This window comes from Bos mutus, chromosome 16 (genome assembly GCF_027580195.1).
Source record: "Bos mutus isolate GX-2022 chromosome 16, NWIPB_WYAK_1.1, whole genome shotgun sequence".
Taxonomy (NCBI): Eukaryota; Metazoa; Chordata; class Mammalia; order Artiodactyla; family Bovidae; genus Bos; species Bos mutus.
This window is the reverse complement of record NC_091632.1, coordinates 3,537,472-3,563,730: the sequence shown is the minus strand read 5'-3', so window position 1 is coordinate 3,563,730 and position 26,259 is coordinate 3,537,472. Positions and strand designations below refer to the sequence as shown.

The window sequence follows — 26,259 nt, the reverse complement described above, 5'->3', positions numbered from 1 at the left end:
AAACATATTCAAGGACCAAAGACAAAGATATGTCATGATAAGAGTAACCAAATTCATGAGTTCACCTTGGCCAAGACAAGAAGTTGGAAACAGAACCAAACTAAAAACATAAACATACATGGATGTGCTAAATGAACTAGAAGAGGAAATCATAAAGCAACACAGAACATCTCTGAATCTCAATAGCTTCACAAATCACTTAGGAAATTAACCAAATATGGTCATTATTAATATTCACAAATTATGAATTATGCTGCCAGACCTGGGGCTGTACCTTGCAAATAGTTCCTTTCCCAGGTCTGCTATAAAACATCTGAGAAAGGAAGAAAAAGAGCCAATTCAATGTTTTCTCTCCATAAGTACGTTTTTAGGGTAAGACCCATGGAAAGCCTTTTAAGTCGGCCAATAAGATATTCTTTCTCTTATTTACAACATGGTGTCTGTGGTTAGAAATAGCCTATTTACCTTTTTAAAGAGTCTTCCTGAGTCCTCGCTGACTTGGACAAATCGAGGAATGATATTATTCAGGTAGATGTCGCTCAGCGTGGTATGGTCCCTGCTCTCCCGCTTCACCTGGTTTAAGAGGAGATTCCAGCAGTTGACTGGAGAGAGAACATTCTGATCCTTCCTGCAGAGAAACGGCAAGAAAACAAGTCAGCACTGGTGAACAGGCAGGGTCAACATCTCTGACTACAGTCCATGTCACAAAATCATAGCAATCAGAGCCAAACCAGAAATAAAGATGTCTTTCCTGAAGCTGCACGTCTAGTTTTCTCTTTTTCTGAAAGCTCATTGGAGGAAAAAGAGAGAAAATAAGAAGGAGAAGGTGGTGATAGGAAGGAAAGAAGAGAAGTAGGATTATCTGCGGAGCATCTGTTATGTTCTAGAAGGGGGCATTAGTGGTAAAGAACCCGCCTGCCAGTGCAGGAGACACAAGAGACAAGGGTTCGATCCCTGGGTCGGGAAGATCCCCTGAAAGAGGAAATGGCAACCCACTGCAGTATTCTTGCCTGGAGAATCCCACGGACAGAGGAGCCTAGTGGGCTACAGTCCATGCGGTCGCAGAGTCTGGCACAACTGAAGTGACTTAGCACCCACACCTGTGTGTTCTAGAAACTTGGTAAAAGCTTTATATATGTTATCTCATCTAAGCTCCATCATCTTGTTGTCAGAAAAGAATTACCATTATCCTTATTTCACTGATTAAAAAAAAACAAAACAACACATACTCAGAGTTGTCTCTTGCCCACAGCTAGTAAGGAGTCACAGAGACAGTAAAAGGGAGTCAGGGACCAGACCACAGTTCTGTACTGACCAGAATGATTCCAGCAGGTCTGACTCCAAATTCCATGACCTCAACCACTACAATATTTGGTTTGTGTCTAGGATTACAGGCAAAAGTTAGTCTCTAGACAAAACCTAAGCTACAGACTAAATCCCTCACATTTCTCTCCCACAGGATTCAATGAAGACAATTGTGGACGCATTTGCCATGAAATTAAAGCATCCACCTCCAATGCGGGAGACCTGGGTTCGATCCCTGGGTTGGGAAGTTCCCCTGGAGAAGGAAATGGCAACCCACTCCAGTATTCTTGCCTGGAAAATCCCATGGACAGAGGAGCCTGGTGGGCTACAGTCCACAGGGTCGCAAAGAGTTGGGCATGAAAAAGTCACTGAAAATTCTTCAGTCCCACAGAACACATCCATGGAGGGTTGATTCCATTGACTGAGCCATTTTCTCATGTCCTGTACAACCAAGAGCATAAACTGTTATCTGAACCGTGCATTGTGAAGATGTTAACAGCCTGAGTGGAGCAGTAAAGCACTAAACCTAGGTGCTCATTTCTACTGAAAAGGATGTGATCTAAAAAAGTTATTGATCAGATAATCAGCTCCCTGCACTAACTTAAGCAACAGAAAGTTTTGCGTCTGCAATGTGGGTTTAAGGAAAGAAATAGAAGGTAGGGCTATTTATCAAGAGCTTACTGTACACTTGGCATATGGCTGGGCCCTGTACTCATGTTGTTTAATTTGAACCCTACAAAACCTGACGAAGTGGGGGTTATCAACTACATTCAGCAGATGAGGAAAAGTTGGACTAAAAAGGTTACAATATCTTGTTCAAGCTCATACAGCTAAAAAGTGGCAATGCTGGAATTCAAGAAGAAGCCCTGTAATTGCAAAGAGAATGCTCTTAATCACTGCAAAGTATCACACCTTGTTTGTTCCCATTTCCCCTCCTGCCTCCCTACAGCCAGACTCTTAATGCAAAGCAAGAAAGCTGTGAATGGCTTGGTTATCGAGTCTGCACTGCCTCCCTTCTTGTGGCAGGCACCTGTGACTTACTTGTAGGGCAGAATTCAACTTAGAAGAGCTCTTTCAATTCAGATGTAAGGTAACCATTAACAAATAATCACACCACACATACTCTGGCTTCTGAACTGCTGCTGTTGCTGCTGCTGCTGCTGCTTAAGTCGCTTCAGTCGTGTCCGACTCTGTGCGACCCCATAGACAGCAGCCCCTGGGATTCTCCAGGCAAGAACACTGGAGTGGGTTGCCATTTCCTTCTCCAATGCATGAAAGTGAAAAGTGAAAGTGAAATCGCTCAGTCGTGTCCTACTCTTAGTGACCCCATGGACTGCAGCCTACCAGGCTCCTCCGTCCATGGGATTTTCCAAGCAAGAGTACTGGAGTGGGTTGCCATTGCCTTCTCCGGGCCTCTGAACACACCAGACCATTAACTCAAAATATCTGTCTAAACAGTACCAAGAGGCTGCTCCAAACCAATGAATATTAAGAGTCCAAACTGGAACTGCTTTATCAGTTCAGTCAGTTCAGTCACTCAGTCGCGTCGGACTCTTTGCAACCCCAGGGACTATAGCACGCCAGGCTTCCCTGTCCATCACCAACTCCCGGAGCTTACACTGGAGAAGGGAATGGCAAACCACTTCAGTAATCTTGCCTTGGGAACCCCATGAACAGTATGAAACTACTTTGTACCTGCCCTCTACCCTCAGCCCCTGCCCCAGGCACCATGCTTCTGTGGTCGAAGTCCCCAACACGCATGTGCTGATCACTGCGGTAACAACTGTATCCACTTTCCAGGAAGATTAAAAGATTTCTATGGAAATTAAAAATATATACTAGCTAAGACAGAGACACATGTAATTAGTTCACTCCTTTCAAAATTTCTAGCACCGGGGCACAAAAAAGAGGTAAATAGGAAACAATCCTAAATTCAAAACATTGAGATCAGAGCACAGGCATTCAGCAACATTTGATGTTTCCACTGCAAGAGAACTTTCAAACTGATTCCAAATCAGCCCCCCGTTACAAAATCCTAAATAACCTAGTTTTTACTGGGTGACAAGACATCCATGTCCTCAGTAAGCCTGGAATATACCACACAAATACACACACTTTTTAAAGGGGCAGATCTCACATGACCTTAACTTTACAACCGGTTTCAATCTGTTTCTTGTGGGTTGGTGGTCCCTCTTTGTTCTTCTCTATGGCAGTCTACACACATAAAAACAACGCTACATTTCAAATTTATAAGTGTATAAACATTTGTGTTTTAAATGGACAAAGCACAGTAGTAGGGGCTTTTGTGGTTATAAAAGTGATGCTATCACAATACAGCTGGGAGACATAGACAGACCTATACTACCACAGAAGGTCAGGGGCACAAGGGCCCGCTAGTTCGCCATGAACTGAATCCATCACAGGCCACAGGTGGAGGCAGGAGAGGCGAAACCAGCCCAGTACCATGGAAAAGGATGCAGAGCCTGAGTAAACAAAGATGAATTAAAAAGGAAGGGAAGAGGTGGGAATCTTTTAAAATGCCTTATCACTCACCACTCATAAATTTATACTTATCAGAACTTCTAAGGGGCTACAAGTATCAGTATTTTTACCACATGCATTTATTTCCATTCTTACAGCAGGTGGTGGGACAGCCATTATTAGTTTCAGTGAGTAGGAGCTTTAATAATGTGTTCTGAGAAACGCTGGAATTACAGTACATTACATTTAAATTTCAAACAACTGTAATACACCCATTCAAATGAGCAACCTCTATTGAAATATGTAAGGGGCCCAGGACCCAGTTTCCCTGCAGCAGATTCCACCAATGTCTCATGGGCTGCCCAGGTGAGCTTTGTTATATGCGTGTTTTGGGATAAAGAATCAATGTATGGGTCCAGACTGTTGAAAAATATGCTATCGATTAGAATGAACGTTGCTCTGTACAGGTTTAGTTTTTAATTCAACCTACGTGTCTCCGTGGGTAAAGCTGTTCAGGTGAGCACACGATTTGACTCACAGTGGCCAAGTTCAACCGCATGCCACAGAAGGCTCAGGGGCCTCTGCTGGGCGCGTGGTAGACTATGGCTGGGTAACAGGGGTAAACGCACTGAGTATCACCTAATTTCATTACCAATGCTGTAAAGGTTATTAAACATTCCCATTTATCCTCTAGGTAATGTCAGTGATTCAAATTTAAAACAAGAACCATCTTTCTTTTTCAAGCATATAAATCAATTTAAAACTATCTCAAGATTATGACAACTCATCTGTGTGAGTCAGGATTTCTTGATGCCAAACAACACAAACCAGGACCTAAAATAACTTTGACGCTGAAACTGATATAAACTTGTAACTCTGATTCATAATCGGGGTTCATAAACCCAGCCTCACTGTTCCCTCTGATTATAAACTGGTACTTCAAAAAAGTAGATTTACACCAATAAAACACTGCTTTAATCTGCTGCATATATGAGAGCTCTGTGTAAAATCTTTATTTTAAAAAAGGAGTCTGGCCCTAAAACAAAATTATATTAGACTCCGCTGTCTGTTTCTCCCAGGATTTCCCACTCTCTTTTACTACTAATGTAGCTTTCATACAATATTTTTGGTTCTTTGAGTTTGGACTTATTTCTTATTTGAGTTTGGACTTATAAGTTCTTTGGACTTATTTCTCCTTCCAACAGAGGTGTTTTAATTAATTCATTTATTTATTTTGGGACAGTGATGTGGGAGAGGTGTGGGGCATGTGGAAGGAGGGGAACACAACTCTGCTGTAGAGATGATTTTCCCAGCCAACACGAACAAAGGCGGAACACACTTCAGGCTGGAAAACGAGCAAGTCAACGAGACGTGATTTCATAGGGAGCATATTAAGGTTCTGCTAGAGTGGTTTCCTGCTTCAGCAGCTTTGCAGCTTGATTTTATTTGGGGCTGCTAGAGCCAAGGGAGCTTCGTTTGGTCAGGAGATTGAAATTTGTCTTTATATCTTTTCCATCTATCACTTGTTTGTACAGTTTCTTTACTTTCCCCGCCCCCAGAGTCTTAGGTTGTGTGATACTTGGGCCTTTAAAGAAAAGGGTCTGAATCCCTCAGGCATGTGCTGAACAGCTGCAAACCTCCTCAAACACTAATCCCTAAGAAGCAGACAAAATATCCAGAAGTATTTTTCTTACTTAAAATTTTTTTTCAGGAGGAAGATCAAGAAAATGTAATATTGTAATTGAGAGGGAATGACTCTGGAGTCAAAAAAAAAGAGGAAAAAAAAAAAAAGGAGGCCCAGAAAGTCACAAGCCAACTAAGCATCCACAGACGAGATGATCATTATAAATGCACTGAAAGAGCTAAACCTGTACAGTTGAATCATTAACTTCAAATACAATAGCCCTTCAACTTAAACTATTGATGGACATTCAACACATTAGTCACCAAATTCTTAAAGGGATTCCTCTAAAACACTAAGGTGAAGAGCTGACTCAGTCTCCGTCGACCTCGGGAGTGCACGTCCCTTTTTTTCTCTATCCCCCTGTCCGGTTTCAGCTGTCTCATCTGTAAAATGGACACATGCCCCGTTGTTGAACATCTAGCTCCCCCAAGATCTCCAAAGCATGATCGCAAACCTGCAAGCTCTCCTGGCTTAAGGTACCATTTAATTAACGATTGCTACGTTCACAGATCTGCAGACAGGCTGCATGATGCAAGCCTGGCATTACTGGGATGGCTTGAGCTTCTGTGGTGCTCTACTGAGATTTGTTTCCCTTTGGGCCAGTGGTCTCTGCGTTGCCCACCTCACAAGGCTGTTGTGTGGCTAAAATGAGATGGAGGGTGCAAAAGAATTACATCAACACTAAAGCACTATCCAAATGTGAAGAAGTATGATTTTTATTTCCAAATACACTAGGATTCAGCATTCATCAATTTCCGACATGCTCCTCACCCGGCCCTGGGCCAGGGCCAAGAGCGCAGCCTGCTGCAAATGCACAGCCCTCGGCAAATAATGGCTGGGATCAGACAGCAGCAACAGGCAATTAACCAAGCAGCTGTAAGTCTCTGGGAAGACGTGAGGGAGATACCAACGGGAGAGCAGAATTTAATCTTCCACTGTCCTTCCCCCAAGGGGCAAGGTGAAGGAGCAGCCCCGCGATCCACACAGGGAACTGTGCTGAGGGAGACAGGAAGGAAGCCACAGCGAGACCAGAATGCCAGACCCCTGGGTGCTTCTGCGCTTCCACTGGGCCCCCTTTCCCACCTTTCCTCTCAAACCTGCCAGTCTGTACATGAAGATGCAAATATCGATACATCTAAGAAGGTGGTTTCTCACTTTTAAAAACAGACATATATGTGCTGTTAGACAAAAATCCAAATGAGTTAAACAAATACATCTTCCAGTACAGATTATTGAGTACCTAGCTATGAGGAGGATTAAAATAAAAAAAAAAAAATAATAAACATAATAAAAGGGACTATTTAGTGATAGTTGGACAGGACACTGGTAGCAAGGAGGAGGCTAGATTTCTATACCTAAATTCCTTCCTGGTGCCTTGATTACAATGAAATGAACTGAGGCAGCCGAAGAGATTATTTTATTCAGATGAGTGTTATTAGCCTTTCTGGCTTATTTTCTCTATTATGCATTTTGCTGATGCTGACAGAAGCAAACCTGCTGGATAGAGAGGCAAAGCCTCAGCGGATTTATGGCTTGACAGTGCCATGCATAAAATCAGACCCTTGCTGACCCAGATAAGCCAGAGGATGGATGGGATTTGCCGGGGAAGGTGTTAAAAGAAGAAGAAGAAGAAAAAATCACCAAGGTGGGAACTGACTTGAAAAAGATTCTGCCCATAATGGTTGCTGCTGGTTGCGTGACCCAGTAGTACAGCGGGAGCCTGGAGGCATCTTTCAAAGACAGGCAGGCGGGCAGACAGGGAGGGGGCAGGCACACTTCCCTGAGCTTATCACAGCGACAGCTTCAGCTTTGCCAGCAATGAGATCAGAGTAGGAGAGTTCAGAGACAGAAAGAAAAAAGGGCCAAAGGCAGAAAATGTATATTCTACATACGGAGAAATGAGCTCTCCAATTTTCAGGGATAAGTTAATACTACAAATTGTCTTCAGTGGCCTAGACAGATGATTAGAAAGGATTCATTCAGTGGTGTACCCACCTTACTCAAAATAGTCTAAACTGTCCCCTATAATCACGTGTAGGGGAAGAGCTGTATGGAAATGGAATTCTTGTGGCTTTGGATCAGTTCCAAGGAGTCCAGCCACACCCTTGGGATAATGGCATATTCGAGAGCTGGGAGCTTAGGAATCTGCTTTGAAGTTGAGAACTGGACTAGCATGTGTATGACATCTTAATGACTATTTCCTGAATGACTGTAGGACCAAGGTCCCCCTGAGTTAGGTCAGAGAACTGGGAGTGGTTCCCAAACCCGAGCCATTGTATTAATAGATGCTGAATGGAAATGTCTCCATCAATTTATGCTAGGTGAGAGATTTTGCCTTCCCTTCAACCACCCCTTACCCCACCCATGTTCGTGGTGGGGAGGGGAGGTTAGAGCTTCACTCAAGACAGCTCTGGGGGTCATAAGAAGAGAACTGGTTGAAGGGTGGCTGACCTAAGATGTGAGTATTTCCCACCCTGGTTTCTTGAAAAGATTTCTTATTGTCCAGCCTCCTTCTCTGAGTCCTTGATCTTGAAAGTCTTCTTATTTCATTCATTGATGCAACAAATACTGATTGAGCGCCTACTATGTACCAGGCACTGTTCTGAGCATTAAAGGGAGCAAAAGTCTTACTTTCGACCAGGTTCTTCCATGTTTGCAGACCTCCTGGATCTAAGACATGACTTTTCTGCTCCTAAACTGTCCATCAGCTTTAGCCCACATCTTACCCCAGTCTTGATACTTGGCTGACCCACTGCGAAATCCTGATTTGGCTGACTTAGAAGATCTACCTGCCCACCAGACCACTCATGGCTGCTGTAGATCTGGGTCCTTCCCTTTATTTACCTCCCATGTCTCGCCACTAGCATTCTTAGAACTATAGGGAGGCATAATCAAAGAGATTACTAAACCCTCTTAATGCACTCTGGGTACAATCTAAATGCTGGAGAAGAAAAACTACCAATATGATCAGGAGAACTAAGGGCCTATACATTTACTTAAGTATTAACGTTTCCCCCTGACAGCTCCCCAAAATAGGCTATAATCATTTAAAATTCTGAGCTGATTAATTCACTTAATTAAAATAAAATATCATAGCAAAAGTAAAAGACATAACAAAGATATGACTGATAACCAAAGAACAAAAAAAGTCATATATATTTCTCATTAAAAAAATTTTTATAACCATCTACATTAACAGTTGGACCCACATGTTCCATAAAATAATCAGCGAACAACACTACAATTATTTCTTCAGTTTTTTTCTTGTCTGGTTAATCAAGATGTCACCAGAAACCCCATAAGTAATTATAGCACATGACAAACGTACAGAGAAAAAAATACTCGCAGATGTGTTAGCAGATTTTTTAAATGAATGAAATCTTGGGAGATGACTGAGACAGACAGTCTGGCTCACTCCTGGTAGTTCATTGTAGAAAAATAAATACCTGTCTGTGCCAAACTGGAATGATGTCACTCAGAAATCCACACACTTATTTTCAAAGCAGTAACCACTACCTTGGGAGAAGGCATCTCTCCGGCATCAGGCAGAAGTGGAGAAGCTTATCGACAGCCAATAACTCTTCCTGCCTGGCAAACGGTCCTTACACATATCAAGCACCAACAAGCCGCTTGGGAAGAAAGGGTATCCCTAAGATTTAAACCTCCCCCTGCAGAATACCTGTTATTGAGACAATGTGTTTCCTTACTTGGCTCATGATAACAATGAAAAAGGAGAAATACAGCAATATGATTTGGTCCTGTGAAACTATAATTGTTGTCTAGTTGCTGAGTCGTGTCCGACTCTTTTGCAATCCATGGCCTGTAGCCCGCCGGGCGCCTCTAGCTATGGGATTTCTTTTCCAGCAAGAATACTGGAGTGGGTTGCCATTTCCTTCTCCAAGGATCTTCCCAACCCAGGGATCTGTGAAACTATAGAACTACATATAATGAAGTCTAAGTAGTCATCAGATCAGCTGCCTGCATGGTCATCAGTTCTCATGTGTTATTTTGAAATTTATCTTGCCTTACCGGAAGGAAGTCTCTTGAGGACAGGGGATAGTTTGGAATATTCAATGAATGTCTATCACCAAGAATGGGTGGGTAGTTAATCAGCACTGATTAATGACAGATGTCACAGCCACAGAACACAGTAAGCATGGAGCACAGTAAGACAACTCATTTAAAGAACAGTTAACATCTTCAGCCTCCACCAACCCTGCCTAATCAACGACTGCAGCATGAATCTGGGTGGCTGTTGAGTGACTGAGTTTGTGCACCCACAGGTTTGTGTGCTCTAAATTACAGCATATTATTAACCAGCCGATACTTTGCTGGCAAAAGTTTAAAGGGCTGGATGGAGTAAGAGAAGACCTGGTCAATTTCCAGATTAGTACGTTATTGAGTTCTACAGGTCTTCTGGGTAAACAATGATTACCCTATCCCAGCAAGACGGTACTCTGTGGAAGGTGCCCTGAACCATGCTGATGACCTACAGTCTAGTCTTAATTCTGCCACTTGCTGACCAAGTAAACTTGGATACGTCACAGATGCAATCTGGGCCTCAACATTTCTTCATCTGCTTAATAAAATAAATGGGGACAGCAGATCTTCCCTGCCTAACTCACATGGCTGTCAAAAAGGTCAAGTCAAAGGTGATGTCCATTAAAAAACTTCATAAACTCTAAAGTGTTCTACACCTACAAATCAGTATCATCATGTGTTATTATTGCTGTAACTACTATTATTACATGACATACAATGTATTTACATTCACGAAGCAAAGTAGCCAGAGTCATGTCTGAAAAGACAAACATGTCCCCAAATTCCCAGGCCTTATTATACAAGTTTGCAATGAACTTGCTTTATAAATTCTGTACCTTGTCCGTGCACTAAATAGGAATACATTCTGTTGTTATTAATTCATCTGGTTCTCTGGCAATTCCCAACCTCAGTGAGTCTCCTGTGGACAGGAGACCTAGGGGAGGCTTTAAAGGGAAGACTTCTACAGTGTAAAAGGAAGCAGCAGAGGGTACAAAAACAAGAAGAAACACAAAACAGAATTGTGGAATTTCAGAGGTAGAAGGGACTTTCAAGATGGTCTAAAGTCTAACCAAACTTATCATTTTATTTTCTAAGTGAGGAAATTGAGGCTCAGGGAGCCTGGGGTCACACACAGTGGCAGAGCAAGGGCAAGGATCCAGGTCTCCTGACCAGCAATTGCTTTCTTATTTTATTGTGGTTGCTGCTCTGTTTCAACTAAGATGCCCTTAGCAACTATAAAGCACTGGTGCTGAAAGAGTTAATGGACAGTGTCCAGCTGCCCAAGCCCCAGAGCGCAGAGCTATTCTAAGACAACACATAACAGGAATACCAAGGGTCCGTGAACCCAGAGGGAGCAAAACTGCTGGTGCCTAACGGCGCCGAAAGCATGTTGACGCACTGCATGTGGTTATACATGAAAGGCGAGCGAATAGGAAAAGCAGTCTCCAATCCTGCCCATTCTAATTTGGGGCTGACTCTGGGCACCTACTGGAGGCTGACCACACCCCGGCCACTCTGTACAATGACCCTTCAGTTCCTTCGCGCCCCGTTCTGTGGCCCCAGTTAACTCCTTCTCTGCCTTCACAGGGGCCATAACAGATCCTGGAAAAAGAGCAAGATCAAAGCACAGCAAGGTCCAGGAGTGAGCGTGGGTAATGGGGCAACTGTAAAGGGAAGATTCTCAGTTTGGATTCAGAGGATACCCACTAAGCTCTACCATCTCCAAGCAAGTGTGTGATCGGAAGCCTGGGGCAGCTAAGCTCCAAAGTCCGTTAGGGAGTAATTTCTCCAAGTGTGAGTGTTCAGGACCCCAAATCACCTTACATCAGGATCTCCTGCGGTGCTGGTTTAAAATCCGGATTCCTGTGGCCCTCTCGCCAGAGATTCTGATTTGCTACAAGTGCAGGGCTGCTCAAGTCTGCATTTTAAATATTTACACCAGGTAACTTAATGCACGCCAAAATTTTAAGAACCAATGCTCTTAAAGCAATGTTTTTCAAACTGTGGGATACAGCCCATTAGTGGGGTTTAAAAAGTCAACTTAGCAGGTCACCAGTTAGCATTTCTCAGAGAATGAAACAGAAGACAGTGGGACAGAATAACACAGAAAAAGTAGGAAATGCCAGAGCGCATCACACAGAGCAAAGATATCTAGGTATTGCTTAAAAACATGCTGTTCTTGGTTATAACACCGGCATAAAGAACATATATATATGTCTGTGTATGCATTCCAGCTCACAGTATAAGATATTCTGGGGGGTGACTACATACCCCAGACCCTTTTATGAATCTGAGGATTTTCTTCCACATATTCACCTTCAAAGAAGGGAGGAAAAAATAGGGGGGGAGAGCTTACAGGGAGGGAGCAGGGAGGGTCTCATCTGTACACACATCTTAATTTGCACGAGTCAAGAGTTCCTGACCTTCAGAAGCCCATCCCCTGAGGACTTCTCCTGGGACAACTGCTACAGCGTCTAGTACTCTGGTCACAGCAGACACCTAATAATTACTGGACTATGTCAACAACTTTTTCCTGATGCTCTGTAAATGACTGCCAATGTTGCAGTGTACCCTGTAAGAGATGTGGCCCCACCACGCTGATTCCCTTCCTCTTGTGTTCAGGGTGACTAGAAATGTTGAAGTTAAACAATGCTCTCTGAACACTGGGAGAAAGCTGATGGCAAATTCCAAGCATAAGGTTTCTGAAAGCAATGGTGTGGGCCCAATGTCACAGCGATTCGAAGAGCACACTCCCTGTCCAGAGTACCCAGGGCAGCTTGCGGCACTGGCATCTTTGCGCACCCCTACGGATTAGTCAGGAGAGGAGTGTACACTTTAGTCCCGATGTAATGATTTCTCTGACCTGCTGATACCCACATTTAAAGACACAGAGACCTAGCCTCACTTTCTCTACATGACTAGGAGGACAGAAATTCCTTAGTCCTTGCAAGATTCCAAAAGGGCGCAGCCTATTAGGAAAAAAAGGAACAACACCCAATGACTGTCAACACCATCTCATCCCACACCTATCTGTGTGTAGAGAGGATGAGTATGCGGGTTAAGGTTTTGCCGAATGAGGCACACAGAGGACGGAAGGTATAACGTGAGAGGAGGAAAGGGGAGATGGGGGAGTGGGCAGGGAGGACCACTGAGAAGACAGAGAGTCAGACCTCAAAACTAATCTAAAGTTCCCTGATGCTTTTCAGTAATTTGTTTTCATGTGGTGGATATTGGCACAGCATCTAGGATGCTTTGGGCCCATCTGTTTTTGAACTTAAGCTGCAGGCAAGATTCAGAACAGCTGGAATCAGTGGCACTGACCATGTTACATGCGTCTGGAGGAAGGAGAAAAATAAAATGAGTGTGTGGGAGACAGAGGAGGAGGGTTAAACAGAACAGAGGAAGGGGAGTCTGGAAGCTATCCCCAGAGAGAGAGGAGAGAATGTCCAGGTCAGAACGGATGCAAAAGAACTACTGGAGAGGCCGGCGCATCTGAGTGAGGAGGGCCACGGAGGAGAAGTGGGCCATTAGAACTGGAAGTCAGCAAACAGGGCCGAAACTTCTGCAAGTCCCAGTGTCCAGGAGCAGGGCCCCAAGGCTCCGCCTCTGAGGGACCGGATCAAGCTCCTCCAGAGGCCCTACATCAGCACAGTACATGAGCTACATGAGTCCTCACAGTCACAGCCGAGAACTGAGACAAAAGCTAGATTCTTGGTTCCCTAAATGCGACGTTAAGTGATCGTGAGAATGAGAATGGGACAGGAGTAGTCTTAGGAGAAAGTGGCAAGGGTCCCAGTCCCTAAGAGGGCTTTCCCAGAGTCATGGCAGGCACAGGGAAGGGAGTGGGGGTCCACAGGATGGTCCTCAATTAATGCTTTGTGGCCCTTTGAACACTATTTTGGTTCCCAAGGCTAAAAACAGACAAAAACAAGGACCTTCAAGCTAGTATTGAAATCTAATTAGTAGCAGTCAAGCTTTTTCAGAGCACGGGTTAGTGATTCTGAAACTACTTTGTATGTACTCTGCTGCTGCTAAGCCGCTTCAGTCATTTCCGACTCTGTGCGACCCCATAGACGGCAGCCCATTAGGCTCCGCCGTCTCTGGGATTCTCCAGGCAAGAACACTGGAGTGGGTTGCCATTTCCTTCTCCAATGCATGAAAGTGAAAAGTGAAAGTGAAGTCGCTCAGTCATGACTGACCCTCAGCGACCCCATGGACTGCAGCCTTCCAGGCTCCTCCGTCCATGGGAGTTTCCAGGCAAGAGTACTGGAGTGAGGTGCCATTGCCTTTTCTGTGTATGTACTCTGCTGCTGCTGCTAAGTCGCTTCAGTTGTGTCCGACTCTGTGCGACCCCATAGACGGCAGCCCACCAGGCTTCCCCATCCCTGGGATTTTCCAGGCAAGAACACTGGAGTGGCTTGCCATTGCCTTCTCCAATGCAGGAAAGTGAAAAGTGAAAGTGAAGTCGCTCAGTCGTGTCCGACTCTAGCAACCCTGGGCAATTAAATACATATATGGATAATGGGGATCAGGTCTCTCAGTGTTCAGGTAACACAGTCACAAATATGGAAAGGGGAGAAAATAGAATAAAACATGCAGTGTTGGATTGAATTGAACATACTGATGTTTACTCCTAGGCTCCAATGTAGATAGATAGACAGAGATACAGAAGCATGTGGGTACGCGTATATGCATACATATAGCTGTTCACTATTTCTATCTACTCAGGGGGACTATAAACAACTCTGTTCCAGTAGCAAAGAGCACATCTATCACCCATTGTTTCTAAAAACCATTTCCCACTAAAAGAAACCAAGGCTCTTTGAAGAAACGGCTCCAAAGCGGAAGCAAAGAAATACAAAATGTATCTAGAACCTGTTGCTGTACCAGGAAGTATAAAAAGTACTCAAAGAATGATGGGGGCATGTAAAAAGGACACAGAAGCCAGCCTGAAGGGACTCTATCAGCCAAATGTAGGATAATGTGAGCATTAAAATAAAGACATCAAAGATCGCAAATCTGTTGAATAAAATCAGAATCCATGAATTCACATTGATAGAAGCAAACAAACACACCACCAAACAAATATGATGGGGGAGAGAAACCTCTTCTTTACAGTAGAGTCCAAGTGATAAGATAAACGTAGAAGGGATGATGGAAACTGGGAAAATTACCGCTTGGTAACCATCGTAATAATAGGTTCAAACAAGAATCATCAATAGATGCTAAAACTAGTGAGTGTAAGGTCTGAGGAATAACATGATATTTATTGGGACAACTCATGAACGATACACTGAAAACAAGAGGATATCCCCTCTATGCTTTTCCTGCCCGAAGCAGATAACCCAAATAAAGAAATGTTAGATATTAACGAAAGTATCAAATTGGAGAATATTCTACAAAATAGCTGGACTGAGTGCTCCCCTCAAATGTCAATGTCATAAAATACAAAGAAAGACCTGGAAATCTTCCCACTATTAAAGGAAACTAGATAAGACAGTTGAATGAAATGAATAATCTTGGACTCTCTTTTGCCAAAAAGGAAATATTTGAAACAAATTATAGATCTGAATATCTGTAGATTACACAATGTTACTGTGTTAATATGTACACTTTGATTTCAATAACTATATCACCATTAGGTCAGAGAACAACCTTATCTTTAGTAAAACACATCGAAGTATGTAGGATTAAAAAGGTATCATGTCCATAACCTATGCTCAGTGTTTCAGAAAAACAAATATGTATGTGCATGAGTTGTGTGTGGAAAGAAAGAGAAATATAAAACAAGTGTTAATATGTTAATATTTTTGTACAATCTGGGAAATGGTATACAGAAATTCTCTGACCGATTCTTGAAACTTTTCTATAAGTCTAAAATAATGTCCAAAAAATTTTTAAAGATCTCATTCTGGATGAAAAGGAAATCAGTTCTTGCGTCTTCCCTTTGGCAGTAAATACATGCTACTTTGTCTTATCTTGTTCATAAGCCTTCAGTCTTCTGGGGGCAGAGGTTGGGTCCTATCCATCCTTGTGACCCTGGCACCTGCCAGAAACTGCTGGTCACTGCTGATGATGATGAAGCCAAGTATCCATTACTGAATCACAATAATACAGGAGCCCAAGAAGGTCACCCAACAATTCTGGCTCCTCAATCTTGAACTCTATACCTTGTCAGAACACACACATTCATAGATGCATATATATAAACCTTAAAATATTTCACATCAAGTGGTAACCTCTATAAGCTAAAATACTGGCTTCTTCTGTGCATATTTAATTCCTAGAACTGCCCTAGAATAAGTGCTAAATAAATGTCTGCTGAAAGGATAAGTGAACCCCACATGCTAAGATTGGTGTTCACCAAAACTTCCTATGCTAACTCACACCAGGGCCAGGAGTGGGCATAGCGTAAGGAAGTTCTCAGCCCCCAAAATAATACGTGAAAAATCTTATCCAAGATTTCCAAGCCAATTCTTTCTGGCTAGAATGGCTCAAAAATAGGTTGAGATCTGACAAATCACTTCTGTCATTTGATTAAAAGGTGAGAACTTTTCTATAGTCTCTTTAATTTGATATCAGGAATGCCTACTAAAAAGATGTATTATATGTATTTTTTCCATATGGCTTCCCCGAACTGTAAATTGTAAAGTGGCTTTCCTAATCAGTCATCATCTGTCTGGATACTCAGTATGTATATCTGGGGGCTGGGAGTTTAGTGAGCTGAGGATTAAAAAAAAAAAAAGCAGCATAACTGAATTCTTTACAAGCCACATTATCTTCATTCACTTCCAATTCCTGATGAAACTGAGACCTGGCAAAACCAACACTTAGAATGCACAAGAATCAGGTTAGCATCCGAGACAAAGCCCCTAACAATACCATTTAATCCACATATTAGAAGCACCAGGAAGTGCTAATGGAACGGTGTGTGGCACGCCTGCCCGAGCGTGCATGTGTGTGTGTGTGGCACTTGGTGGTAGGGAAGGGCACACATTTCTACCCAGGACCAGAGAAAACAGGATCAAGGAGGCGGCTGACAATCTAGCCCATGTATAAGAAGGGAGGCAGGGAGAAAGGCAGAAAGTCAATAAATCTAAGAAGCCGAACCTTTCTTAATTGTGCCTGCCTTCCTGGGCTTATCTGCCCTCTATTCAGAGTCCACTCAATGCCTGTGCTTTGTCTTCCAAGGGAAACGTGTGAGGCATCATATCCACCTGTACGCTGCAGCATCAATTCTGTACAGCTTCCTCCTTTTGCTAAATCCTCGAGATGCTGCCTGTAAATTCAAAGAATTTCAAGCATCAACAGAAACCCCCACCCCCACCCCGAGAACTTAGTTATGAACATCTGTTGTTTACAAGGGTTCAGGCTGAGAGCTGCCAGACTTGCTCTGCAACCTCTACTTTAACACAGAGGCTGCCAGGGAGGGATGTCTGAATTTCATGCAAGGATGCCCTGTCCCAACTGCTTAAGCAGAAATCGGCAAACACAGCTCAGCATCCTCCCGCTGAAGATAATCCTAGTTTGTTCGATTCATTTTCTAAATCCTGGCTCTTTAACCAGCTGCACCCAAAATATGCTAAGAAGCAGAGCTGTGTTCATTGATCTTCCCTGAATTAAAACCTAAGGGGCAATGATCCAACGACCGGTGGAGGTGTATAAAGGCAGGAGATAGTGGAAAGGATTTCAATTCTGAAAAACCAAACCCCTACTTTTTTCTCATTCTCCCTAAATCCTTCATTAACACTGAGCTCTTCCCATATGATTCTGTTTCTTTTCACAGCATGATACTTCAGTGCAGCACAGAAATTAGATATTAAAGTCTTTACTTCAATTAGCTTGGGACCAAATCTAATTGAGAACATAACTGCTATCCTGTACCTCTCCCTGGCTGAGCCAAGCACAGGTACCTCCCAAGCCCTCCACCTTCCCTCCCTCCTGGTGACGACTGAAACCTGCTTTACACAGGCTCCTATTTTTAGATTCGTGTGCCTGCGTGCACATGTGTGCTTATTCTTCTCTTCCGACCTGTCTTATTTTTCCCCATTTCAATTATGAGTGTCCTTACAGTAGAGACTGTCTTTTCTTCTTATCTTGCAAACCCTCCCACTTAACACAGCCATCTCCCAATAAAGATGACATGGCTTTTGCCTTTAAAAGAGAACTGGATCAAAGTCAATTCATTTAATTGGCTACGAATTTCTGAGAATGAAAGAACCCACCGCACATTACTTCCTGCGTCTGCTGTGGAATTGTGGGCTTACAAGAGCCAGGAAAATGAATACTAAGAGTTCCTTGTGCCCAGCACTGTTGTTAAGGGACAAGATCACCAGGGTCTGTGCCTGGCAAGCTGAAAGACCAAGGTGTGTCCTGCTGACATCTCAACAGCAGAGCCCACGAGACACAGGAAGTCCCCAGCTTCCAACATCCTCCCAACTGTGCATAAAAGCATGTTTTGCTCCCAACCTGCCCTCTATCATTCCCTGCACTAAAAGAATGATATGAAGTCATTTATGCAGACGCTTGTAAGCTTCTGTTTGGCCTCATGAGACAGACAGCCCCATAAACCACAGTTTGCTGTGCTCATGACTGAGATTTGGGCTGCCCTGGCCTGCCGGTCCTGCCAGTGGCTGCTGCAGGAGGCTGAACAGGCCTGACTGGTGTTCTTTTATTCACCTGCGGCACAGTTGGGACCTGTGGGCCTCAACACTACACCTTTAATGATTAGGCAATTAGTGCTAACTATTAACTCTGTGAGGGCAGGACATCAGAGGGTGGTTGTAAGACAAATTTCCTCCTCTTGATGATGGTGAGCCTGAATCTAAAAATAACAAGTCAGGGTTCACTACCTGGTTCAAGGCAGTTCATGACGCCTAACGAAAAGACACCTTATCGGCCAAAACACACAACTGCTGAGTTCTTATAAGAACGGACGTATAATTACACAGAGTCACTTAATTACATATCTCATCCCAAGGCAGTCGTAGCATAAAAATCAAGAAGCAGAAAGTCTGTCATTCGAGAGGGCCCATAGCGGTCACTGAAGTAAATGGAGACTGACATGCTATTACCTAGGGCTAGGCTTAAGAGCGCTTAACTCTGCTTAGGGAATAAATGGTGAATCTGATCTACTATTAGCTATGGTGTAGCTGTATTTGGTCCCAACTCCTCAGGAGTTGGACAAGAAAACACTGTCACTGATATTTACATTTACTTTGGGTCAAACACTGTCCTAAAGGCCTCACATTCACTTAATCAGCATAACGACTCCATGAGGTAGATACGATTATTATCCACGATTTGCAGATGAAAAAACTGAGCCAGCTAACAACCTTCATGTAAAATCACATAGCTAGTGAGCAGAAAATCCAAGATCAGAGCCCAGAAAATCTGGTTCCAGAACCTGTGATCTTGACAATCAGGCTACATTCCTTCTATGGTGGTGACAATTAGGTCAGCTACCATTTTTTGAGCAGCCAGTAAGTTACTCTTTGGAAAAGGCCCTGATGCTGGGAAAGATTGAAGGCAAAAGGAGAAGGGGATGGCAGAGGATGAGATGGTTAGAAAGCATCACCAAATCAACGGACAAGAATTTGAGCAAACTCTGGGAGAGAGTGGAGGAGAGAGGAGCCTGGCATGCTGCAGTCCATGGAGTTGCAAAGAGTCAGGTATGGCTTATCAACTGAACAACAAAAAGTAAGTTATAGGCACTTGGCTAGTGCTTTACAGATATTGTATCTAATCTTGAGAGCAACTCTTCAAGGCACATTTTACTCTCCACATATCATGGATGAGAAAACTGAAGCAAAAAGGGGTTAAGTGACTTGGTCAAGGTCACACAGCTATAAGTGAAAGATCCAAATTTCTCTGGATTAAAGCTCTCAGCTTTTTCTGCTAAGTCTTAAAGCCTGCCACAGAGCTTTCAAATGAATTTTTTCTCTATTCAAAAGACAAACCACTACTCCATCTTGCTGATCCCCCACATTGCCTGTGTCTTTTCCATCATCTTTTATCTATGTGTGAGGAGACCTCCCAACTCCTCCAAAAAGGACCCAACCATACTGAGGGTTCTATATGGACTAGGCTAGTGAAAAACTCACCAACAGATCTTTCATTAGTTTCTAAACCAAGCCAGCTTGAGCCATGGCAAAAGGAAACCAACCCTTGCTCAACACCAGATGCTAATTCTGGGCAAAGTTTCCCTGAAGGAACACACAGCTCCCAAATATGTCCAAAGCAAACGAGCAACACACTGGTCCCAAGGAATACGGGCTCTTCCTTCTGGCAGCTTCAGGCTTTTTCCTACTTCCCTCCTCAAAAGCACACCGTACTCAAAGAGGAACTTGCTGGCCCTCCACTCTTCTGATTTGCAGTCACAGCTATAATATTGTCCATGGCCGACTGACTCTATTTTTCAACTCAATGCTGTCCAGGGAGGTTGATGGGCAATTTGGAACTCAGCTCCAGAGGAAAAATCCATTGGCAACAGGTGATATAACTGAAGAGACTGTGCGCATTGAAATACTGGGCCCAAGCCCAAGAACATGGATGCTACAAGAATTTCTCTTTAATGAATTGTGTGTCTAACCTCCCACTGAAAGGAGTACTGCAGGCGGAACGTCTTCCAGATTCCGATCCCCAGTACCTAGCTCAATGCCCGTATATAATTAGTTCCCCAAATGTGAACTGAATGAATACCAAATAAATATATCTTTTTCACTCTCTGCAATCTGAGTACCACCGACAATACACGTTTCCCTTTTTAAACTCCTAACACCTTTACTGTTGGAAGTCAAACACTCCACAGCCTCAACCATCATCTCCCAATGAACATGCCCCAAATCTCTAACCACCCACACATTAGCTCTGAATATAGTCCAGATCTTTAGCCCTGACTAAAGCCATTCATTTTCTGTCAATTACAGAAATTTCAGCTTCAATATCTTTCCGAAGTCTTAAATTTAACAACCCAAAACCAAATTTCGCATATTTCAGCTCTTCAAAAACAGCTCCTTTTCCTAACTTTGGGATTTATATTAAAGGCACCATTAATCTACCAGTCACCCAAGTCCAAAAGAAACTTCACAGCCCTCTTTCTTTTGTACTGCCAAGATTGCCTGAAACCCAAATCCCACCAGTCAGCAGTTCCTGTAGTCTTACGGCACCAGGTGCTCCCTCTGCCTCCAGCCTGGGAGCTCCAGGAGGAGAGAAGAGGGCAGTATCTGTCTGCCTGGCATGCATGTGGCACACGGTAAGAGCACACGCGTGCTAAGTGGACTGAAGGATCAATTTCTATTCTTTTCATCCCTACCACCCCCCACTAATTTAGATCCTTATTACTTACCATGAAAACCGGTTTCACTGTCTCAACTTCCTTGTCATTTGGCAAGCCATCACCATCAAGGTTAAGGTTAATCATCCTCAAATCCAGTTCACACCTCAGCTTGGACGTGTGCTGTGCAAACCTTTACTGGTTTCCAGTGTCCACTGCTTAAGGCCGAATCTCTTAGCCAAGAGTCAAGCTTCACCAAGATACGGTCCTATCTACTTTAGCCCAGGACCTCCATACACACTCATTCCCCCAACCAAACCAGTCTACTTACTATACCCCAAAAGTGCTTTGTACTTTCCTCTTGGCTACAAGATCTTTCCCCTCCCTCGATCTTCATCTGCCAAAATCCTAGCCATTTTTAAGGCCTGGTTCAAATCCCATTCCCCTCTTGAAAGTTTGCTGACTGACCAACTGTGCACTATGCCTTCTGTAGCACACACTTGGTACTTACCCCATATTGCCCTACACTGAAGATCTGTGTTATTACATCCAGGCATAATTTGCCCCTGATTAGATTAGAAGGCAATGGCACTCTACTCCAGCACTCTTGCCTGGAAAATCCCATGGACGGAGGAGCCTGGTGGGATGCAGTCCATGGGGTCGCTAAGAGTCAGACACGACTGACTGACTTCACTTTCACTTTTCACTTTCATGCACTGGAGAAGGAAATGGCACCCCACTCCAGTGTTCCTGCCTGGAGAATCCCAGGGACGGGGGAGCCTGGTGGGCTGCCATCTATAGGGTTGCACAGAGTTGGACACAACTGAAGAGACTCAGCAGCACCAGCAGCAGATTATAAAGTTAGTGGGCCTCCCCAATGATTCAGCAGGTAAAGAATCTACCTGCAATGCAGGACACACAGGAGATGTGGGTCAGGAAGATTCCTGAAGTAGGAAATGGAAACCCATGCCAGTATTCCTGCCTGGGAAATCCCATGGACAGAGGAGCCTGGTGGGCTACAGTTCATGGGGTCACAGAGGTGGACACAATGGAGCACCGTTGACTTGACCTGAGAGTATAAAGTCATGTGGGAAAGAACCACTGCTTCTACTTTTTTGAATCTCTCTCCTCTAAGAGGCTAGACTAATAACCTTAAAAATGTTCAACAAATATTTGTTGCTGAGGAGAAGGAAAAGCTGGAAAAAAAGACAAGATATTGGCAGTGGGTTATAAAGAAGCATAAGGTCTCTGTAAGGAACACAGCAGGATAGCAATGTAGGAGTATTCCTCTAAAACTCAATAGAAAAAACAAAAAACCAAACCCATAACCCTACCTCAAAATAAAAGAAAAAACTGAGCTATTAAAAGCAGGAGATCAAAACCAAATGAGCTATAACTGAAAGGTAATTTACAGCAAGTCTATGAAAAAAATAAAAAAGCCAAACAAACAAACGCATTATCAATTAGAGTCCTGCTGGGTAATATTAACACAGATTCCACTTTAAAAAGACAATCAAAGGCTTAGCAACAAATAGGAATACATTTAGACTCTTCAAGGAGTCAAAGAAAATGCAAGAGCATCTTCCCTAGGAAGATTTTCTACCCTCACATAATATCTCCGCTCTTAAATCAGGCAGATAGAATTTTTAAACATTAACAGGGTCCTCCTACAATGCAAAGGGATGAAGGAAGCTACATGACTTATCTTAAACAAAGCAGAATAAGATAGAGATAATCACTATAGTTCTATCTGTAGGGGGAGGAGAAGAAGAGGGTGAACCACAGGGTCAGATTCTGCGATGGAGTCACAGTCGCGTGAGCTTTAATGAGAGTGTCTGCACTGAGACAGTGTTGGAGAGGACAAAGGTGAGCAGGAGAAAAGCAGAAGAGGAAATCAAGCCAAAGAGAGACAGGGTAATGGCTTCCAAGTAAGAAGCTGTCCAAGAAAAGATGAAAATAGCAGTTCAGCAACATTGGTCCCTAAATGCGGTCAGTTAAGACTGTAACAAAACACCTAACCTAAGCCAGTATGAGGGGCTGCAATCTAGCCAGCTTGAGAAACGGGCCTGGAGAAGGGTGGGACAAACCATGCAGACCAATGTCAGCCCTGGCCAGCCCACCCCATCCCAAGCTGAATAGTTTCCACGTCCCTGAGACGCGTCTGTCCAGGGCTCCCGCTGGCAGCTGCTCTCCTGGCAGCACAAGGAGACAAATTCATGGCATTGCTGGGCCAACAGCTGCTACAGCTCCGGGGGAGGCGACGAGTGCCCGCTGAGATGCTTTGGGCAGAGAATGAACTATTCTAGGGACCAGTCCTAGAGTCAGCGGAATCGAGGCTACACTTCGCCGGCTGAATGAAAATACAGTACAATTGCCACTCCACAGACCAGGAAAGCCACAGCCCTTCCTCTGTCCCAGCTTCTTTGACTTTAATTGCTTCTTGCCCTCCTGTCTGACCCATTTTTTGTCGAGTTCCCAGGGCACGACTTCAGTATCAGCCCCCACTAACCTGAGGCTCACTGCCATTCCTTCCTAATGCGTTTCCCTCCAGTCTCTCTGCTCCAGCTGATCTTATGCATTGTTGCCATAGTTACCTTTCCAAAGCACAGCCATCTATAAATATGCTCCAGAACTATCAATGGGTCCCCCATGCTTACAGAATAAAGCCCAACCTTTGTCACCTGGCATTCATAGACCACTGTGATCTGCGATTCCTATCAACTTTTCAGGCTTATGTCCCTATCACATTTCTCACTTCTGTTCTTTCGAAAAACAGATGAGTTACCGACCAGCTCTGTGCCTCTATCAACACTGTTTTTCTGCCTAAAATGCTTCCTTCTCAATTTTTGTATTCTACTTCTACAACTTCTGCATTGTTTCCATTGAATTAAGCTTATAAAACTAATAACTTGCATTGGCACTTTTATGTTTCCATTTCCCATCCACTGAAGCGCACCTCCATAAAGCCCCGTCTTCTCTGTGCATTTACGGCACTTCTCAAAGTGGATGAGTGAAATGCTCTTTCATACGCCTGCCCTCTTGTGAATCACACACAGACAACGTGGCAGAGGCTGCTAACTGTCCCCCACTATGCTCCCCCTCCATTAATAGAGATTCTACTTTCTGGTCTTTAGATTAATAAGTACATTTCCCAGCCTTCCTTGCAGCTCAGTAGCCCCATGAGTCTATGTGAGCTGAAGAGATGTATGTGCCACTTCCAGACTGCACCTTTAAAAGGTAAGGATGTATCTGCCCCTGACCCTTATGCTTTTCTTTCTGGCTGGAATGGGGACATGATGGTCTGAGCCATCTTGGGTCGTGAAGAACCAGGGCAACACTCTAGGGATGGAATAAGGATCCCAACACTGCCCAGGATAGCTAACAACCAGATAACGGCAAGAGAGAAAAATCAAGCTCTGTTTGTGAAAGATACTATTACTGGGTCTATTAGAGCTGCAAAACTTACACCTTAACCAAAACAGATATACCTAAAAAGCCTTTCCTGAGCCCAAAATGCCAATGTTCAATTGCTAACAAATGTTTCAAGCGTGGTCTGGTGGTGCTGCCTGCCAAGAGTGAGCTCAGTTTCAGCAGCGTGGTTGTCTTCCTACAGCAACGCCTGTACGTGCAAACATCCGAACACCTGGCTGCGTTTTACAAAGCAGAGATGAGTGGAAAGTGGAAAAACGCAGGGCCTGCCACCAGCGTTACCCTGAGAAGTAGAGTCTCATCACTGTACGAACAAGACAAGGCTAGAAATCTCCAGCCACCAAGAATCCTCAAATGCTCCCCAGATTTAAGCAGGTTCAACTGCTTCAAGCAGTTGCCACGGGTTCAACTGGGGCAAAAAGAAGAAAATGAGAGACCCAGCACAAAAGGCTCAAGGTCGTCAGGTGAGGTGTAACTCGGGGTTTCACAGATAAACTTACAGTAACAGATACCCTCTTCTCCATGGAAGGCCCCTGTACGTTTTTAGGAATAAAGTGTAGGAAACGACGCTGCCTGGACCCCTAACTGAGCTTCCAGCATCCTGCCTGTGTCTCACCACCTCTCCTATTAGGCCAGACCTCATGGACTGGCCCCTTTGTGACCTTCTGTGTCTTCCAAAAATCAGCAGTCTCATGTTTCAGTCTAATAGGCTCAAAGTTCTTGGGCTTGGGGCTCATTTTAGTCATCTTTGCCTCACAATGCTTATAATCGGAGAATATCAGTAAGAAATTGCTGGGATTGACTTTTACAGATTTTCTACTTGAAAGCCTGCTAGTTTCATCAGACATACCTACATCCTTTCCATCCTTCTAAGTGCTTAAAAAAATCACCACCCTCTCTCCTTCCTTTGTTTCCTTCCTTCTTCCCTCCAGCATCCTCTCCTGGTAACTTTTACTTCTAATAATTAACACTTCTACTCCCTAAAATTGCGTGTGCCCAAGCCTGGGTCCTGGGTTTAGCTCTTTGTTCCTCTCTTTCTCTTCCCTGAGTTCACACAATTGCATATCTTCCATGATCACTTTTATACCTCAGAGTCTGCTCTCTATTCCTAGTCAAAACCTCTTACCTCAGTGGTACCTCTCCACCAGACAGGCTTCCTACTGCACCAAACCTGACATGCTCAGAGTAGGCTCATTCAAAACAGCTCTTCCCCCAACAGCCCCACATCTAGGATAGATGCTCCAATTCTTCCAGGCCACCACATTAGAGAGCCTGGGTCTCCTCTGATGGTTATAGTTCTTTATCCAGTCAGTCACCCAGTCCTCTTAGGTTTCCCAAATACTTATTCCTTCTTCTCTAATCTTGCTTGCTCTCATATTGTACATGGATTATTCCCCCAAACCTCCATTTTGGCCTTCTCTGCCATAAAAATTCATTCATCCTTCTACCATTTTTTGTCATGTCTCCTTTCCCACAGAAGAACCCAGAGGGCTCACTACCACGCTCTGCATCAAATCTTAACTCCCCTGCTTGTCTGTTAAATTATTTGGTGTCTACTTACCTAAACTTAATTTTCCACTGCTTTCGGAAATATGTGTTCTCATAAAATTTTGCTAATACCTCTGTTAAAGCCCCTTTTACACTATATTGTTTACATGTCTCTTTTCCCTGTTAGCCAAGATTCCAGAGCTTATCTCAGTCTGCAAAGGAATCAGCACAGAACACAGTACCCAGCACGCATTTCAAACGGGTCTGTTGAATAAGTAGATGGCTCCTCAGGCTAAGTTCCGACAGGAAGCTATTAAAGTAACCTGGCCATAAAGTGACAGCAAAGGAGTGGCAAAGCCCCCTCGACAAGCACTTGGAGCTCTTTGTCCTTTTGTTCCGCAACACCTGCCTCAACTCACCTAACTGTGTGATGTGTTCAGTACCTGTTACCTTATTCTATTAAAAGTGCCAAGTGGAAGACGGTATTTGTTCATTGTTATATCCCAAGGTACAGCATCTACTCTGAAGGAGCTCAAGGGATGCGCAACAGACATTT

General features: G+C 43.8%; 1 protein-coding gene across 5 annotated transcripts in view; it reads right to left on the bottom strand.

Moving 5' to 3' along the window:
- The window catches only part of SRGAP2 (SLIT-ROBO Rho GTPase activating protein 2), a 254,526-nt gene that overhangs the window by 122,158 nt on the left and 106,109 nt on the right, over window positions 1–26,259 (bottom strand). For all 5 annotated transcript variants that reach the window (XM_005891655.3, XM_070384585.1, XM_070384587.1 and 2 more), the window contains exon 4: window positions 466–628. In XM_005891655.3, the coding sequence (XP_005891717.2) occupies window positions 466–628 (163 nt within the window). The remainder of the gene's footprint in view (window positions 1–465; window positions 629–26,259) is intronic.